Source organism: Typopeltis vanoorti, chromosome 6, assembly GCF_054136105.1.
Source record: "Typopeltis vanoorti isolate ZY-2024b chromosome 6, IOZ_Tvanoo_1.0, whole genome shotgun sequence".
Taxonomy (NCBI): Eukaryota; Metazoa; Arthropoda; class Arachnida; order Uropygi; family Thelyphonidae; genus Typopeltis; species Typopeltis vanoorti.
Window position 1 is genome coordinate 21044556 of NC_143554.1, and position 20378 is coordinate 21064933.

A 20378-nucleotide genomic window follows, 5' to 3' on the forward strand; every position below is an offset into this window, starting at 1 on the left:
TCCATTTAAGCTTTTATTTTTGTAGACAGAAAATGTCTTAAGCTTGCACGGCAATAATTGAGCTTTGCGTTGTGTATCAAAGGCTGATGTTTGCTCGTCTAGTCAAAACCCTTGGCTTGCTCGGTTGTAGGAGCTTCCAGGTCCTCGCAGCAGCACTGTAATTTCATGCGCACGCATAGCCATTTCACGTCGTCTCACTCTGTTACTGAAACACAGGTCATACGCAGTCAATGTGTAGCTCTAGCCAGTGAGCTTCAGCCAACAAGTGCGTGTGTTGCTTGGGAAAATTAAGCTACAACCAACTTTTTATGACGATGTTATTGACCAGTTCATAAAGAAGAACCGTAGGGTAGAATTTGTATTCAAGTAGCTAAATTTAAAAATATAGAATATCATTTGTAAAATAATTGTTGTATTTGTATGATTAAATATACATAAATTTCTAAATATATTTTAAATGGTCAGTAATTCATTATTCCTCTAATCAGACTTCAATCACACCTCTCACTCCCTCAATGATAACAGGAGCAAGCGTGAATTTCAAGACCAGCATTTGCCCCTGGTCTCATCCAATGTCTTACCTTCACCAACTCCACTTTCATGTTTTGAATCTCTTTCTTGCTGCTTTTCATACTTACTACCTTGTCAGTTGCACTCTCTTTCTTACATTTACTTACCCACAATCTTACATTTAGTCCCAGATGCTATCTTACTTACATCAGTTTTGCACACTATCTTATCATTATTGCCAGTTGCATTCTCTTGCTTGCCATCAGCCCTCATCTCACTTGCATCCATAGCTACACTCATGGTCTCCTGCTCTGCCTTTTGCTTGCTACTGTTCACATAAAAATTTGTCTTGTAGTCCATGAGCATGTCCATTCTTCTTACATACCCACAGTCACTCACCTCTCCACCACTCTTCTTCTGCATTACCTAGGCAACAGAGTATACTCTTCTGCTGCATAATTTCTAATACAAATATCAAATCTTTTGCTACCTAATTCATACTGCCTCTTGGGTCATTCATACCAATAATTCCTAACATCTCATCTAACTTTTCACCACATGGCAGAACAGCATAGAATGATATAAGAGACTAAAGAATTTTTGCAAACTGAGGTGATTAGAATAAGAAAACAAGAATGCATTATACAGGGAAATGGTGGGATTCAGAATGAATAGGGTGACATAGCATAAGAAGGGCGAATGCTGGAAGCAGTAGTGAATATATATAGATAGACAACAAAGGAATGGAATGGCATGCAAGTTATGATTTATGGATGAAGCAACTAAGGCTATCAAGCCTTTTTATGTATCTCAATTGCATGTTCTAGCTAGTTTGCCTGTCTTGCAGGATGCAAAACCAGAATTTCTGAGAGGAAAAATCCCTACCACCTCTGTATAAGACAGGCTAACTCACCTTCAGTTGAGACTTATAAAGTTTCTTCACATCCTAAACAGGATTTGAACTTCTTAAGTCTTTCCAACCAATGGGAATCATCAATACCGACTGAACTATGAGGACTCCAGACTGGGATGCAAAGAAAACATTTGAATTAGAGGAAAATTGTGGTATATGTGGTGACTGAATGGAATGGCCAATGCTAAGGGCAAATGTGGAAGAGTTGCATGGTTAGAGATCCCAGGGACGAATTTTTATGTTTGTTTATAAGCATTAGAAATGTCAGAATAAAGGTGATGAAACAACTGCATTGATTGAGTTCATTCATCCAAAAATGTTTTGGAATAAGTGAGATATAGCTGAATGAGGATGATTTCTCAGAGGAATAGAGATAAAGGGGGTATGATATTTTTTTTATGTATAGGAAGGCAAGAAGGAATAGAGCAGGAGGGGGAGAGTATTGTTGATAATAGCAGATGAGTTATGTAGACACATAAGGAAGAAATAGCAGCAGTGGTTTTGAGACAGTGTGATGTTAAGTGCAGTTAGACCGAAATGAAATATTTAGTTGGATAATTGCTATAATAACTGGGAATGCAGAGGGTGCTGACAAGAAAATGCATAGACAAATTGGCCTAGCAAATAAAAAAAAAAGGAGGGGTGATCATTATGAGCAAGTATCACCACCAAATGGAGTTCTTTGAATTTGTTAATCATCATAATAATTCTCTTAAAAAATCATTTTATATGTATTTTTATGATTTTATAAAGTTTGTACAAAGAGAGCATATGGGGCAAGAAGAATGAATGGAGTGAGAATCTTGGATTTGATCATCTCAGATGTTACTGTAAATGAGGTGCCAAATCTCCCTCCTGCTGACAAGAGTTACTGTGAGGTAATTACTCAGATGGTTGCCAACTACATGAGAACTTCTTTAAGAAATGGAATTATGGGAAACTATAAGACAGGTGATTGAAAGCTCAGAAGATGGCCTAGGCAACTATGGCATGGGATGAAGAAGGGGATGAAAAGGAGATCAATACTGCTTGAGAACTAGCAAAGAACAATTTACCAGCAGTAATGTCTGAATGTATTCCAGAAACCAGTAGGTTAAATAAAGTAGGTATGAAATGAATGAAGTTAGATATTAAGCATGCAATATGGCAGAAGGTATTATGGAGGCAGCATGAGTGGTAATAATTAGTTGCATGAGGAGAATAAAGAGGCCAGGAAGGTGACTTGTTTGGTAAGGATAACAGAAGTGCAATTATAAGCATCATTTATACAGTGAAGCCAATAAAAATTCCACAGACAGTTCTTTTGGTATGTGGGCAGTACAGGAAAGAATAATTACTGGAGGATGATATTAGCTGGTGAAAATCAATCACCATGGAAGATGCAGTTCAGATAATAAGTAAGCTATTCATGAAAGTATTTCATCCTCTTAGGTCTGACATCATGCAGAGCATTGATGTAGTGGGAATGGAGGAGAAGGGACTGATGATGAGTAAGCAGGAAGTACATCAGGAATTAAGTAAACTTGATGTTAATAATGCAAGAAGTAGGACTTGATGATATATCACTGTGTTTCAAGGGAATGTTCCAGTGACTTAATGCCAGCCTTGACACTTACTTAACAAGTCTTGCAATGGAGAAAGAGTCCCACAGGAGCAAAAAAGTGCAAAATTGTCACACTTTATAAAGGAGGTGATTAAGACTTAGGCCTTGAATTATAGGCCAATCTGTGTGTCATGGAGAGTTGTGATTAAGGAGTTGGAGAGGGCTAGTATCAAGATTGGAGTGATAATAGCAGTGTTTTCTTTGACAGTCGGCATAAGTTTGCTAATGGGTGATTATATTTTAGCAGTCTACAACAAGGTGACAAATGTATTGTACAAGAGAGAAAAACATATAGTGATACATTTTGCAAAGCCATTTCATAGGACAAGTTGTAATTAAACTGGAATAGATGGGCTTAGATAACAGATCATTTCTCTGGATAGGACACTGGCTGTCTAAAGATAAACAAGTTGTGGGTGGGTGGGTGTGGGGTGGCAGTGTTCTAGAAGAGACAAGTCACTCGTATCATGCCTCATGTGTCTGTTTTAGGGCCATTAATGCTTAACTTACAGTTTATTTCAGGTTTAAGAGACTGCTGTTTAACTTGTAAGGACTTGTTTAACCTATGAATGATACTGGCAGAGATTTAAACTGGGATACACAGTTCTTTTCAGGTTATGCAAAGTTAGAGAGAATTATTAGGTACAAAGCAGGTCACATCCTCCAATGTATTTAAATATACTATTCTGAATAAGCAAGTCAGTAGAATGAATTACAAGTACTACAAAGTGTAAAGTTTTAAAGGAAAGCAAAGATGAAATGCAGAGTAAACTGGTGAAGGATATCTTACAGGAGGGGGAGGAGATCAAGGATCTGGGATGGGAAGGTGGATGAGGACCTAAACAAAATGCTAAAATTGTGAGGACATCACACTGCTATAGCAATAATGAGGAAAACATTGATGTAAGATAATGTTATTCTCCAAGAATTACATCGTATTATTTACTTACTAGTAAAAGTAAAATTACATTGTATGATCAAATCCAAGATCCTCAATTATGAATGATCATAAAATGTAATTCTTGAAAAATAGCATTATCCTACATCAGTTTCCACAATATTTTGGAAGTTATAGGTATATCACAATTTTTAGAAAAAATCTGAAAGATCAAAATTTTTCAAAATCCGTACATCCAAATTGTTGTTATTGTGAAAGTGGATAAAAAAGCAAATTATGCATCTAAAAATTATATGAACTCAACTAAGTAAACAGTTATTATACATTAAAACATGATGTAAACTTATATGTAATTCACTATTTCTCTATGAATGGTTTGGAAATTTCTATTTTTACAAATAATTACCAGGAGTGTACTTGACAGCATGAATGGGCCTATTAGTCACAGATAGGGTACTAAGATGAACACCATCCTGCATATTTAAAATAGTCACATCTCCTTGCTCATCACTGATAGCTACAGTAACACTACTTGGATGAACAGCAACAGACAAACAACCACTCTGTAGGTGTAGAAAAAAAAGTCATTTACTTTTAATTGATAACAGACTCAAAGAAAAAATTAAAAATTTATCAAGGGAAATAATCAATAATTATTCCTATTATTATAATCAACAAGTCTATACTTTAGTTTACATGGTGCCATAATATTATTTTTACCAAATAAAATGGGAAAAAGTCTATTAAGTTTTTGTCTAAAGTTAAAAAGTTATTAAATTTTTGTCTGAAGTTAAATTTATTCAAGAACTAACAGGAAACATTTCTCTAGTACTAGGATTTTTAAAGGAAAAAATAAATAAAACAGACTAGGTAACCAAAAAAGCTATCTGCCAGGTGTGAAAAACTGACAATCAGCCTTTTTCAGATTTTGCTGGCACAAAAAAAAACTCCTTAAAAGATTTCTTAAAAATTCTCACAAAATTAAAGGAAATGCAATGAGTAAGTGCCATTTCCTGCCATTTTATGGGTTATCCTGTAGTCACTTAATCCAGACATTTTATATTTACAGGAATGGAGTAATTTATATTCTCTTCATGTCTTAACTCAGTGGATCAACCAGTCTGACCACAGTCATTGGGATTGCATGAACAACAAATTCTGTACATTTCAGGAGGAGACTAATGGATATGCTTTGTCTTTGGTAGAAGTTAAAAGAAACAATGCTATTTTCTGAACAGGGAAGAAAGAAGTGGAAAAGTTGAATTTTTGTTATCCTGGGAAATTTTATGCTAAATATTATTATTATTCGCGACACCTCCAAGGAGTCCGAAGACTCATCGCGGGAGGACACCCAACGTACACCTCTCCGTCTCCACCACTACCAATCAACTACATCAGTGCCATCTACTGCCACAAGTTTTTTTTTTGTCTGAAAATTGCATGTGTTCTGAAGGGCCGATTTGTCTGTATGCGGGATGAAAAACCTCATCAAATATCCATTAATATTTTTTAATAACATCAGTTATTATTACCAGATTTCCATGAAATCAAAAGAGTCATCACAGGAAGTACACACTGTTACACATAAAGCTTATCAAACTGCTTTAAACTCAATCAGTGAGTCTGCATTCACCACATTGTCTTCCACTCACTCACCAACTACTCTCCATGCAAAGAACCTGCTTCTCACATCCTCCACCCTCCTTACAGTTTCTAAGGATGGCCCCTTGTTCTATTCACCTCAATGCTTTAATCCTCATAACTCTATCAGACTTGCAACAATCTATCAAAAGCCTTTGCAAAATTCAAGTATATAACTGTATATGCAGCATCCTTGTCCAATGCATTCATCACCTCAGTGTAATAAGTAATAAGAAAACAAGACAATTAGTTAAACACGATATTTCTTTAACAAACCCATGCTGTCCATCATGGAGAACACTGTTATGAACTTAATTATTTGTCGTAGTTCTCAACATTCCCTTGAATTCCCTTAACCACAACTCCAGACATAATTTGCAGCATCAGTCTTAATCATCACCTTTGTGAAAAATAATAATCGATTTTACCCTCTTTCCACTTCTTTGGGACTTCCCATGTTGTTAGACCTTATGAATTACATGAAACATTCTGAAGAGATCAAGTCTCTTTGTCTTACTGATATCAAGTTTACTTAATTCCTCATATAAGTCTATCCTCTCATTCTGTCTGCACTCAAGCTTATGAGGATGAAATACCCTGATGAATTGCTCATTGAATATCTTTACTATATAGCAGTATAGTGGGTTATGGTATTTTTTCCAAGAGTTGCTGGTGTGAAAATTCTGATGACTTTCATTAAGATACACTACATTACATTTTATGCTTTAATAAATTAGATGACATATGTATTAAGCAATCTTAAATAAAATAAAATAAAAAAATCACTGATAGTTGCTTTTTTCTTTCATGCTTACACAGTGATCAGAATACATCATGAAAACAACTACCAAGTTATTATGGAAACAAATTATGGAACCAATACCGTTTATATTAAACTAAAGTTTTACTCTAACATGGTAGTTGTTTCCATAATTTTCATGATATATTATTAAACTCATTTGTCTTCATTTCACAAAGAGGATAAAAATTATGTTAATAAATTACTTTATAAAATTTTTTTAAGTTAATAATTAAGTTTTGTAATGTATGTCTATATTATGAAGTACAGCTACACTTCAGCAATACTTTGATAATGCACAGAATAGACATTTTTTAGTGTTCAAGAAATTCACCAGTCAACATATATTTTGGAAAATGCAAATTCCTAAATTTAGTAATTTGGTCTCCTGTTTTTTTCATCCTGAGTTTGCTCCAGCAGTCAATAGATGAGTTGAAGACAGAACATTTTATTTGTTTCAAGGAGGTAGAAGGAATACCATGTACACAAGGATGGTGTCAGTTATGAAAATTATAAGGTGCAGGATAAGACTTACAACTATTATATGAAAAGCAAAGTACAAGTGTGAAAAGAAACTGGCCCTGCAAACTAAAGACAACTCAAAAGAATTCTATTATGTTGCAAGTGAAAAAAAAAGAACAAATGCAAAAAAATAACTCTTGTCAATGTTAATGGTAAGCAGGTGGCAGATTCAGAGGAATGTTCAACTAAAGAGTATCCATTTTGCTGAAAGCTATCAACCTGGTGCATGCAACACAGAGCTAATTAGTACTTCTACACTACTGGAGGAAGAAACTCAAGTGTATAAAGAGGAGGTACTAAAGTTGTTTCATAAATATAGTATAATTTCAGCAATAGGGAATGATGGAATATCAGCATGGATGGTAAAAGAATGTTCAGCTAAACTAGCTGTTCCTTTGACCTGGATGTATAATTTGAGTCTCATCACAGGGAAGATTCCACAGAAGAGGAAAGAATGTATGATAATCTCATTGCATAAGGGTTGTACAAAGACTGATGTAACTAACTATTGACATATCAATATCTATGGAGTGGTGGTGGTGAAGATTTTGTAAAAGATAGTAGGAAATCACATACAGACATGAGTTGACAGAGAATCTATACTTTACAATGAACAGCATAGTTTTACTAAAAAGAAGGTCATGTTTGGATAACTTGCTCACATTTTATAATAATGTGACAGTTGAGTTAGACAAAGGGAATGGATATATACCATGATACATCTGGACTTAGCTAAAGCTTTTGACAGGATTCATCATGGAAGGCAGTTGCATAAGATGGAGGATATGGGATTGGATTATATATTACCAGTTGGAATAATAGGATGGCTGAATGACAGATATCAAAAAAGTGGTTTGTGATAGATGTGAACCTGTAAGATTTAAGGTGACCAGTGGTGTATCTCGGAGATCAGTCCTTGGTCTATTGTTATTCAATCTGTACATGAATGACATTGGGAAGGATTTAACAGGAGATATAGCTATTTGCTGATGATGCAAAGATAGTCAGGGTTATCAGGAATGCAACACTTGCAGAATGATTTGAATAAGATGTAACTATGTGTCATGTGAAAATGGCTATTAGTTCAGTGTTAGTAAATGTAAAGTTCAAGCACTTTGGTGTAATGAGATATCCAATAGTATATCATATGATTTCAACTTTGTGTTCATCAGGTTTGGACCCATCAAATGTGTGCAAAGATGTCTACATGTATAAGCTACTAGACAAGAACAGAGATCTACAAGTTGTCCAACTGTGTCACACAGACTAAAGACAAGAGTATATACAAAAGAACATGCAGGTAGCTAATGTCTGTACATGAATGATAGGACTAACAGAAACAAAAGGGGTAGAATTTGTTGCCTTGGTCAATATATTGGGACTTCAAATTGTAGACAATCATGAGACCTGGCTATCAGAATCAGACATACTAACCGGTATCAAGTGTAAAGGGTACAATATATTTAGGAAGGATAGACAGGATAGGAGAGGGGGGAGTGCTGCTAATGATATCGAATGACTTGAATCCAGTTAGTGTTGAGACCTGTGTTTGTAATACTAGTAACAGTAATTTCATGTGGCAGTGAATTTGAAGCCATCTACTGTGAAGTAGAATCTAACAAGATGAAATGGTAGGGTGTTGTTACAGACCTGGCGGATTGGTTGCTAGTGATGAAGAAATGCATCACCAAATAAAGATAATAGGTGCAAAAAGAGTAATCATAATGGGGGACTTGAATTATCCAAATATTGATTGGGTAGCAGTAAAATCTCATGAGAAGAATGAAAATGCATTTATTGAGCTGTTGCAGGAAAACTTCCTCAAGCAGCATGTGACAGAAGGAACTTGAGGGCAAAGTGTATTAGATTTGATTATAGTGTCAGAGGGCATTTCAATTAAAGACAACTATTTGGCTTTTCGGTTGGTGACAGTGATCATGCAATACTCACTTGGGAAGCAAGTAAGTTTATGAATGTTCCATTCAGAAACAGTTACATGCTGAACTACAAAGCAGGAAATTATGACCAACTGCAGCACAATGGTATCGGTTGCTGGATGGGAAGAATATTGATAGTACATTTAAAAAGAGACTTTAATGATTCAATATCTATCAGTTAAGTCTATTTTTAATGTGTCCCAAGAGTTTGAAGAATAAATAGGGTAGGAGTCAAATGGATATGAAACCTTATTAAGCACGAGATTGGTAAGAAAAGGATGTTGTGGAAGAAATACCATGTGCACAAAGATGATGTTTGTTATGAAAATTCTAAGCAGCAGGCCAGAAGAGTCACAACTGTTATACAGAAAGCTAAGTCTGAGTATGAAGAAACTGGCTATGCAAGCTAAAGACAACCCCCAAAGAATTCTATCGATATGCTGCAAGTAAAAGAAAGAATTAACATAAAAGAGTAACTATACTGAATGCAGATGGCATGAAGGTGACAGATGCAAGAGAGGTTGTCCAACTAATGAGCGCTCATTTTGCTAAAAGCTATCAGCCTGGTGTATGCAACATTGAGTTCACTGCTACCCCTTCACTGTATGAAGAGAAGATATTAGAGCTGTTGCACAAACTGAATAAGAAATAAGAATTCAGCAATAGGGACTGATGGAATATCAGCATGTGTGCTAAAAGAGTGTTCAGCGGAACTGGCTATTACTTTGACTAGGCTATATAATTTGAGTGTCAGAACAGGGAAGATTCTGTAGGAGTGGAAAGAATGTATAGTAATCCCGTTGCACAAGGGTTGTGCAAAGACTGATGTATCCAACTATTGACCAATCATTATCTCAGTAGAAGTGGTGGTGAAGATTTTGGAAAAATTAGTCAGGGTTAGCTTTCAGAAATGAGTTGACAGAGAATCTCTACTTTGCAATGAACAACATGGGTTATTAAGTGAAGGTCATGTTTTAGCAACTTGCTTATGTTCTATAATAATGTTACCATTGAACTAGACAAGAGGAATGGATACACCATGATACTTTTGGATTTTGCTAAGGCTTTTGACAGAATACAGCATGGAAGACTGTTGCATAAATTAGAAAATATGGGTTTGGATTATAAAATATTAGCACAGATAGATGGCTGACTGACAGATATCAGAAAGTGGTATATGGATGATGTGAATCTGCAAGATTTAAGGTAACCAGTGGTGTACTACAAGGATCATTCTTTGGTCTACTGTTATTCAGTCTGTATATTAATGAGATTGGGATGGATTTGACAGGTGATATACAGCTTTTTTTTTCTGATGATAGAAAGGCAGGTAGAGTAATCAGGAATGAGGCTGATGTGCAATTCTTGCAGAATGATTTCAATAGGCTGGAATTGTGGGCATGGGAAAACGGATGTCAGTGTCAGTAAATGTAAAGTCATTCAGTTTGGCATCTTTAGATATATGCAATGTCATATTATATTGGTGTGATTATGCTAGAAGAAACTGATCAGGCTAGGGATCTTGGAGTGTTAGTAGATAGGAAGTTACAGTTCAGTAATTCAGAGGCCATGTAGCAAAGATTGCATACAGCTCAAAAGATAATTGGAATGTTGAAGCAAACTTTGTCATTTTGCCTTTTTACAAGGCCCTGATAAGACTTCACTTAGACTATTGTGTGCTGGTCTGGTCTCCTGGTTTCCATTGCAATTCTGATACAGTGGAGAGAGAGAGAGAGAATGCAAAGACAGATTGAAGATTTGTAGACAGCAGACACTAGCAAACAGGAGAAAGATGAGTGAGTGATACAATTGAGACACAAACTTCTGGAAGGATTTCATTTGATACAGGATTTCAGGTGATGGAATTTTTCATTTTATGAAGAGTGGGGAAAAGAACTTGAGGGCTTCCTTGGAAATCGAGAATGAATGCTGTCAAGAAGGAGGTGAGGGCTAGATTTTTCTCTCATAGAGGGGTGCATGATTGAAATGGATTGCCATTGGATGTTGTGCGTGCAAGCAGTGTGAATGAATTCAACAAGTATAATAGCTGGTGTGTGTGTGTAGTATGCGGTCTCCTTTAATGAGTCCCTGACTCCTTGGAGGTATCTCCAAGGAGTCAGGGACTCATTAAGGGAGAATGAATGCAGTCAAGAAAGGGGTGAGAGCTAGGTTTTTCTCTCATAGTGAATGACTTGAATGGCTTGCCTTTGGAGGTTGTGAGTGCAGATAGTGTGAATAAATTCAAGAGAAGGTGTGACATGGACTCTCTAGAGGTCTCTTGTAATAATAAAAATCTTATATCACAGAATTTTCTGCAGTGCCTTTTTTTGTTTAATGTATGGAAATCTTCAAAATACCATAATAAACTAAATATAATGACCTTTAATAGTAATGTTAAGGCTGTATTATTATATGGATCAGAGACATGGAAGCTGACCAAAAAAACAGGAAGCTACATTAAATGGTTTTCAAACCAAATGCTTGCATAAAATATTAAATATATTTTTGCCCTGACGTGTAACAAATGATGACTTATATAAGCTGACTGCACACAAAAAAAGAATCACCGATGAAATAAAAAACAGAGATGAAAATGGATTTGATACAAACTGAGAATGGACAGCAGAGAGAAAATGGAAAAGCCTAAATTCACTTGGCAGAGAATGACAGAAAAGGAAAGAAAACTGGCTGGCTGGAAGAGCTGAACTGGTGGTTCAGGACAGAGATATTTGGAAATAGTGGATCTTGGCTTTATGTGCCATGAGGCACGAAGAGGATAAGTAATCTTTTTCTCTTTCATGTTTTTTTTTTTTTTTTTCCCTCTCCTGGAATCTGTCATCACAGAAATGCTGGATTTAATGTATAAATTTGCAAAGGAACTTCTTCTAAGAGAACAACCCATAATTAATTTACAGATGATTTCACATACCAATCATTTTTGGACAGCACCATTACGTTTATCAATGACTGACATAAGTTTATTTGGACTTCAGACTATAAAAATGCATAATCAAATGATTTGTCTTGCATGGTCATCCATGCAAGACAAAAGAGCATGATAAGGAAGGATCTAAAGTCCAGATGTTTGTTATGACAAGTGAATGAAATGGACTGCCAAGTGAGGTCAGTGAGTGTATTTTCAGCTAAATTAAGAAATATAATTAGTGTTGTGTGACTTACAAATGTCTTGAGGCCTTGCAATGAATCCACAATCTGGATCCCAGAACAGTAATAATAATGAGATCTGTTTGAAATAAATTTATTACTAATTAACATTACATTTGTATTCCACATAAATATTTTCATTGGTATATTATAAATTTTACGTACATCAGTCTGTACCTTCCAAATAAGACGGTTTATTTCCCACCTACATATATATTGATCAAGGCCAGCACTCACAAATGAATTCTGATGGTAATCTCCATCTAAAGCACAAACGTCTTTGTGATGTCCCTGAATAAAAAAAAAAAATAAATACATAACACAGCTATGTAAAATAAAAGAACTAGCCTATAACAGGAAAAACCAAAATATAATCTTAGCATCCAGTTATCTCATGTATTCTGATTGTGTGACCAGATACTAAAGGATTCTAAGAATTCATGAGAACAAGAAACCAGAATCTTCACACACACAAAACTGCAACTTACCTGAACCAAAGGATTTAACATCCATACCATAGATCCCTGCAAGATTACATTATTATCAGTACCAACATATATCTCCCAGTCATGAGTCAACACTTGCTGTGAACACAAAGAAGTAACAGTTCCATATCCTGGTGGAACCTACAGAACATATGTATTATTATTATTTATTTATTTATTTTTACAAGTTTGAACATAAGAGAAAATCTAATTATATATTTGGTTTAATCCTTTATCCAAGTGTAAGCAAACAAAGTTTGATCCTGAAGTACTTTCAGGACTGGGGCAACTCATGGCAAAGGTGATATAAGTTCTCTACCCAGGGTAGTGACCCTTCCCTTAATGCATAGCGTTATGCATGTCTGCAAGGAAATAGTGGAAAAAGATGTGCTTTGCATTATTATTATTATTAAAACAAGACCTCATGGAGTCAAAGACTCATCTAGGAGGTCCTTTTATCTCACACACATCTCATCATACCGGGTCTTAAACACATTCAAACTCCTTGCAGACACCACACTCTCAGGCAAGGCATTCCAATCATTCATAACTCTGCACGAAAAAAACCTGCCTCTCACTCCCCTACTCACACCCTCTTTATACAGTTTCCAGGTATGACCTCTGGTTCTCCCCTGATCTCCCACTATTCTCTGTAGAACTTCTCCACCATTGATCCTATAACAACCCCTTACCAACTTGTAGGTCTCTATCATATCTCCCCTCTTCCTTCTCTCCACTAGACTCTGCAAATTACATCTTTTCAATCTTTCCTCATACTCAACATTCCAGAGGTCAGAAACTACCTTAGTCAGTCGCCTTTGCACCCTTTCCAACATCTCTTCATCCTTCTGAAAACCAGGTGACCAAATCTGGGCACAATAGTCCATGTGTGGCCTAATCAAAGCCTTATACAATGGAACAAGAATCTCCCTACTTCTACACGTCAGTGTCTTCCTCATCATTCCCAGAAGTCTTTGTGTTGTCTTCACAATTTTGGCGATGTGTCCCCTAAATTTTAGATCCTTATCCACTATCACTCCCAGATCTCTTATTTCCTCTACTTCCAACAATATATTCTCACCAAGCATAAATTCTGCATCCCATCTTTGTTTTCCAAATTTTAAAACCTTACATTTTGCAACATTGAACTCGCATCCCCATTTGCTTGCCCAATCACTCAATTTATTCAAGTCTTCTTGCAAGGCCACAACATCTTCACTACTCTTTATGGTTCGTCCCAACTTTGCATCATCTGCAAACAACTGAATATCTCCATCCAAATCTTCGCCAATATCATTAATATACAAGTTAAATAGTAATGACCCTAAAACAGATCCCTGAGGCACTCCACTAGTGACTTTCCTTTTCCTGGATATTGCACCCCCATACACAACTTGTTGATACCTATCAGATAGCCAGTCTCCAATCCAATGCACTAATCTAATATCCAACCCCATCTGCTCTAGTTTGACTGTCAACTTATCATGAGGTACTCTATCAAAAGCTTTTGCAAAATCCAAGTATATTACTGTGTATCCTTCTCCTCTGTCCAAGGAAACAGTCACTTTATTGTAATAAGTAAGTAGATTACTAAAACACGACCTCCCTTTAGCAAATCCATGCTGTCCATCAAAGATTATACCATTGTTGTCAACCCAACTCTGGATCCTAGTTCTCACAAGCTTCTCCAACAACTTAACCACAACACCTGACATGGGACAACTCGTGACTTTGCCACGAGTTGTCCCAGTCCTGAAAGTACTTCAGGTGCAAACTTTGTTTGCTTACACTTGGATAAAGGATAAAACAAAATATATAATTAGTAGCATAGCCAAGTGAAAAAATTCCATAAGAGAAAATCATTAGACTACAAGTAATTTCTCAAACGGTTTCATTTTAAGAAGTTCAACATGGTACAAAACAAAAACATTTATACGTAAATATGTATAAAATATTTATACAGTAACTGAACAGTCTATGCACATTAGGTTCTAGTTTCAGAGGTTCTGGCTCCATTGTATAAAGCCTTGATCAGGCCTCATATGGATTATTGTGCACAGATTTGATCTCCCATGGTTGATAAAGGGTTGTTATCAAGTAAATTGGGAAGGAATTTTCATAGAATGGGAGAAGGGAATAGAACAAGGGGACATCCTTGAAAACTTTATAAGGAGGGTGTGAGCAGGAGCATAAGGAGCAGATTCTTTGTAAGGAGAGTGGTTGATGAGTGGAATGCATTGCCTGACATTGTGGTGAATGCAGATACTTTGAATGAGTTTAAGGCACTGTTTGCCTCCTGCGACAAGTCTTTTGACTCTGGAGGTCTGATGTTAATAATAATAAGTGATGTTATTAACAAATATTAATGGATATTTAGCATAAAATTTTTCAAAACATCAAGATATAGGAATATAATGCAATTATAATTGTACATAATAAATTGTACATAAAAATTGTACAAAATTTCCAAATCTTGGAAAACAATTTTTTGCATCCAAAGTGATTTAAATGGAAATGATCTATAATGTATAAGGCTGATTTCTAGAAGAGTTATTGCTTTTGAATCAGTTTATTGTTAGTGTAGGAACTGCAAGTTAGCATACTTTATACTTCACAATTTTTATGCAATGTCATGAACAAAACTACGTCAAAGCAATTTAAATCGGAATGATCTATAATGTATATGGCTGATTTCTAGAACAGTTATTGCTTTTGAATCAGTTTATTGTTAGTGTAGTAAATGCAAGTTATAAGCAAGTTAGCAGGCCATATAATTCATGAAGCATTTCCTACACTGCATATCTTCATATTGTCCATAAAGGGCAAGTCTCCATTGGGAGGAATCCTGTATACTTCTGTTGCTAATAAAAGAATGGATTTCACGTTTTGAAAAGCAGATAAAGGATTTGAAAATTGGTTTAGAAGTAGTTTGTGCATGATATTCAAGTTTATTATTATTATTATTATTACTATTATTTTATTACACATCCCAAATATAAAGGATTACAAATGTTCATTAGTAGTCTACTGGATGGCTCTGTTTAATCTTCAGTTTAAACTTATTGAGAAAAAGGTAGGACAGAAAACAGTTAATCTTTGATTTTGTTGGAGTATATTGATTTGCACTGTATCATTTGTAGTGCAGTTCAAAAACCAACTTATGTGTGCTCTAGAGAAGAGAAAGATCTAGGAATTCACATCTTATCAGTGATAAATTAAACGTTTCTATGGATTAAAAAGGACCCCCCCCCCCGAAATGAATGTGAATTAACTGTTCTCATATAGAGGTTTTTCTTCACAAATCTCAGATTGATCATTCTGTAATTAGACAAACTAACAAATTTCTGTAAATTTCAAAGTAAAAGCTGGATTTAAGAGGAACATATCAGGAACATGAATAACAATCATAAGTGGAGGAGTAAATCAGAAAATGGTAACCAATATAAAGGCTACATAGGCAGGGCAAGGAATCCTCATCATCATATAAATTAAAGTTGACAAGAAATTAAATTCTTGTTTAATCCTTTATCAAGTATAAGCAAAGTTTGCACATGAAGATGTGCAAATGATCACCTCACTTGCTTAGTATCACATAATACAAAGCACTTCCTGCCTTTTGCACATGTTTTTTGGTTTGTGACACTTCCCATAATGCATATCATAAGCATCTGAATTGGGGGAGGAGGATTACTTTGCACTATGGGATATTAAGGCAACTGATGTAGCCATTAGCCTCTATGTAAAAGTAGCCCAGGGATGATGAAACTTCATGTGCAAACAAAAGTTTGCACATCAAGTATCTTCACGACGAGTATCATCCAACTGCTTAAACTGATTCAATGTGTCTACATTGAATCAGTTTAACCACTCTCCATGTGAAGAACCTACTCCTCACTCCTCTGCTGACACATTATTTATAAAGTTTCCAGAGATGGCCTCCTGTTCTGTCTCTCTCATTCTATGAAAAATTTATTCCATGTCGACCTGATAACAACATCTGACTAACTTATATGTCTCGATCATATCCCAATCCCCTCCTCTTACTCCTATTGCAAATTTACATTTTTTAAATCTGTCTTCTTACTCCACATTCCAAAGACCACTGGCCACCTTTGTAAATCTTCTCTGGACCTTTCTAACATATCCTCATTACCAGGAAAACCCAGTGACCAAATCTGTGCACAATAATCCATATGAGGCCTTATCAAGATATTATCATAATTCCATTGATAATATTATCAAAATATTATCACTGGAATCACAACTTCTTTATATCTGCACATCAGGGTACTCTGCATCATTGCCATTATCCAATGTGATGACTTCAAAACTTGTGCATGTGGTCCCTGAATTTCAGGTTCTTGTCCACCATCCTAGATCTCTCACCTATTCTACCTCCTTTAAGGTTTCTCCACCAAGTATATATTGTATTTTTTGCCTTATAATTATAATTATTGTTCAGGCCTCCATGGAGTCAAGAGACTCATTGTGGGAGGTCCTTCCTAGGAAGCACAAAGTCTATCATACCACTCCTTGACTGTTCATGCTCTCACCACTCTATCAGGAAATGCATTCCTCTGTTCGATTACCCTGCAAAGAAACTACTCCTCATCCTCTTGCTCACAGCTTCCCTTCATAACTTCCAAGGGTGGCCCCTTGTCATCGCTCCTTCCCGCTGCTCCACCAAGTGAAAGAACTCCCCAGTGTCCACCCTGTAACTGCCTCTCAACAGTTTAAAAGTCTCGATCATATCACCTCCCCTTCTTCTATCCACCAAACTTTACAGTCCACATTCCCTCAGCCTCAAAGCCTAACTAACATTGCACAGTATTGAAACCATCTTTGTTCATGTTAGAGGTTTAATGGAAAATTAACAGCACTGAGAAAGGATTAAAACTAATTTTAATACTTCCAATATTTCATCTCCGTCACAGAGACATCTTCGGGGATTATAAAAACTTAAAATTAGTTTTAATCCTTTCTCAGTGCTATTAATATTCGATTAAACTTCTAACATGAATTCTTCACAGCACTTAAGCCTCAACACCATCTTTGTTATCTGCCTCTGCACCCTTTCCACAGTTAATTTATCCCCTTCAAATAATCCTGGGGACCAAATCTGAGAACAATAGTCTTAAGTGTGGCCTGATCAGGGTCTTATACAACTGAATGATAACTCTTCTATCTCTGCAGGTCACCGTCCTTCTCAGTATTGCAGAAATCCTCTGGTTTACCTTCACCACCTTTGCAATATGTCTCCTGAATTTCAGGTTTCTACAGTCATCAACCCCAGATCTCTTGTCTCCCCTGCTTTCTCCAGTACAGCTCCTCCAATAGAGTATGCAGCATCCTATGTATCTCAAACATCAAGATTTTACACAATGCTGCATTAAACCGATATCCTCATTCATTTGCCCATCTGTCTAGTTTATTCAAATCTTCTTGCAGGGCTGCCACATCTGCACCATTACTAATAATCCTTCCCAGCTTCATGTCATCCGCAAACAACTGAATATCCCCTTGCAATCCATTGACAATGTCATTGGTATAAAGGTTAAACAATACAGGTCCCAGTACTGAGCCCTGTAGAACCCCACTTGTAACCTTCTGCTTCCATGATATTGCCTCACCATACACAACTCTCTGATACCTACCATACAGTCAATCCTGAATCCAGTTGACTAAACCCGACATCTAAACCCATGTGCTGTAACTTAAATATATGTAGCTTATCATGTGGCACTCTGTCAAATGCCTTTGCAAAATCCAAAAAAAAAATGGCAGTGTATGCCTTTTCCTCATCAACTGCTCTTGTCACTTTATTATAAAAGGCAATCATATTACTTAAATAAGAGCTTCAATTAATAAATCCATGTTGATTCTCACAGATAACATTACCCTCATCTGCCCAATGCTGAATATAGTCCCTCACTAATTTCTCCAAGACCTTAACAACTACTGATGACACAGAAACTGGCCTATAATTAGACACTTCCAGTCTGTTACCACCCTTATACAATGGCACTCTCTCTTACCTTCCTTCCATTTCTTGGATACCTTTCCCGTAGCTGGACTTTCATTTATGATGATAAGTCATCATTTATCATAAGCAGTACTCCACCACCACGCTTTCCCTTCCTATCCTGCCAGAAAATGCTGTACCCTGCTACTTCTATTCCTGTTATTATATCTTCTTCTGTCAACCACGTCTCAGTGATTCCAATCCCAATAATCTTTGACCAGGCTGATGCTATCATCACCACCTCTCCTCTACTCTGGATACTGCTCACATTAGTATAAAGCCTAAAAATGTTACTACTTCTATACTTATCATTATCCCCTCCAGACCCCATTGTACTCAGTGTTACTTGAGTAGCCATTCCCACAGAAGGCCACCCAAATTGATGCCAGTGGTACTCTGTGTTTCCAGGTGGGCACCCTCCCAAGTACTAACTGAGCTCAATGCTGCTCAACTTTGGTGATCAGACGAGAACGTGAGATGACTATTGAGACACACTTTTTTTTGTACCTAATATTTATCTGAAAATTAGGATGAGTCCTATAAGCCAAATGCATCTAATAAACTGGTGCATCTTACAGTGCTTCTTATACAACAATGTGTTTTTTTATGTATGTGCAGTTATGGTCCATCATTGTTTGTCAGTAATCTGTGATCGGTTTGAATAGTTGCACGGTCGTTAACAGTCTCCCATTTAAACTACTAATTAATACATTATTATATTTAAATTTTTTTAATAACCTATGGATTCTGCAAAGCACAGACATAGCAATACCACTGCGTTTAAGCTTAGTGTGATTGAATACGCAAAAAAGAATGGCAATATGGCAGCTGAGCGGTACTTTGGGCCTCCACCTTCAGAAAAAATGGTACGAACTTGGAGAAACAAGAGCAGCAATTAATAGTAGCAAATTCTAAAAAACACAATCTCTGCAGAAAATGTCCAGAAATTGAAATGAATTAAACACTTGGATAATGGATCAAAGAAGATTGGGTTGATGCATATACAAAAATGATTATTCAATGACCAAAATTATTAGAAACAGAAAGAAATATCATCAATTTCACATGGTCGCCATCATGATTTATACTTATGAAGAAAAATGATTTATGCATTCATGCTAAAACAAAAATACAAAAAATGCCAGATAAATTCAAAAATAAAATTATTGAGTTTCACCGATTCATCATAAAGGCTAGAAAACAAGACAAGAACTAACTTTCAAATATAGCTAATATATGAATATGAAGTGCTTCTGACTTTTGATGTACCCTCGAACAAGCCTGCTGACTCCAGAGGTAAAAAAAAAGTTAATATTTTTGGTCACGAAAAAATTCACTATACTGTTGTTTTGTCGTGCTGTGCAGATGGAACAAAACTGCTACCTTTTTTAATTAAAAGAAAAACTTTGAGAAGTTTTTCTGCCCAAAGAAAAACTTCTCCAAGGAGTTTACATTCATATTCATTGAAAAGAATGGTTGGATGAGGAAGGGATGAAGTTATGGATAAAGAAGGTTTGGTCCAGATGCATTAGACAGTTGACATTAGAAACCTGTTTTGTTAGTATGGAATCAGTTTAGATGCCATAAAATTGAAGCTGTTAAGAATGAACTTCAAAATGAACACAAAAATAGTTGTAATCCCAGGAAGACTCACCTCTGCACTTCAATCTTTACATGTATCAAAACAAACTACTTACAGGATTTATGAGGGAAAAATGGGTCAACTGGGTGCAATCTCCAAATTTTGAGGAAACATCTACAGGTGGGAGCATGAAGGCCACAATTTTGCAGGTGTGCAAATGGATGAAGAGTTCATGGAAGGAAGTGAAACCCAAAATTATATAAAATCTTTTCAAAAGTGTGGCATTAGTAATTCTCTTGAT

The 20378-nt window shown here is 36.0% G+C and overlaps 1 protein-coding gene across 4 annotated transcripts in view; it reads right to left on the bottom strand.

Annotated features, from left to right (window-relative positions):
• Positions 1-20378, bottom strand: part of LOC150105326 (echinoderm microtubule-associated protein-like CG42247) — a 375243-nt gene that overhangs the window by 75455 nt on the left and 279410 nt on the right. For all 4 annotated transcript variants that reach the window (XM_090394708.1, XM_090394707.1, XM_090394705.1 and 1 more), the window contains 3 exons: positions 12477-12614; positions 12154-12279; positions 4331-4487 (listed from right to left, as the gene is read on the bottom strand). In XM_090394708.1, the coding sequence (XP_090250834.1) occupies positions 4331-4487; positions 12154-12279; positions 12477-12614 (421 nt within the window). The remainder of the gene's footprint in view (positions 1-4330; positions 4488-12153; positions 12280-12476; positions 12615-20378) is intronic.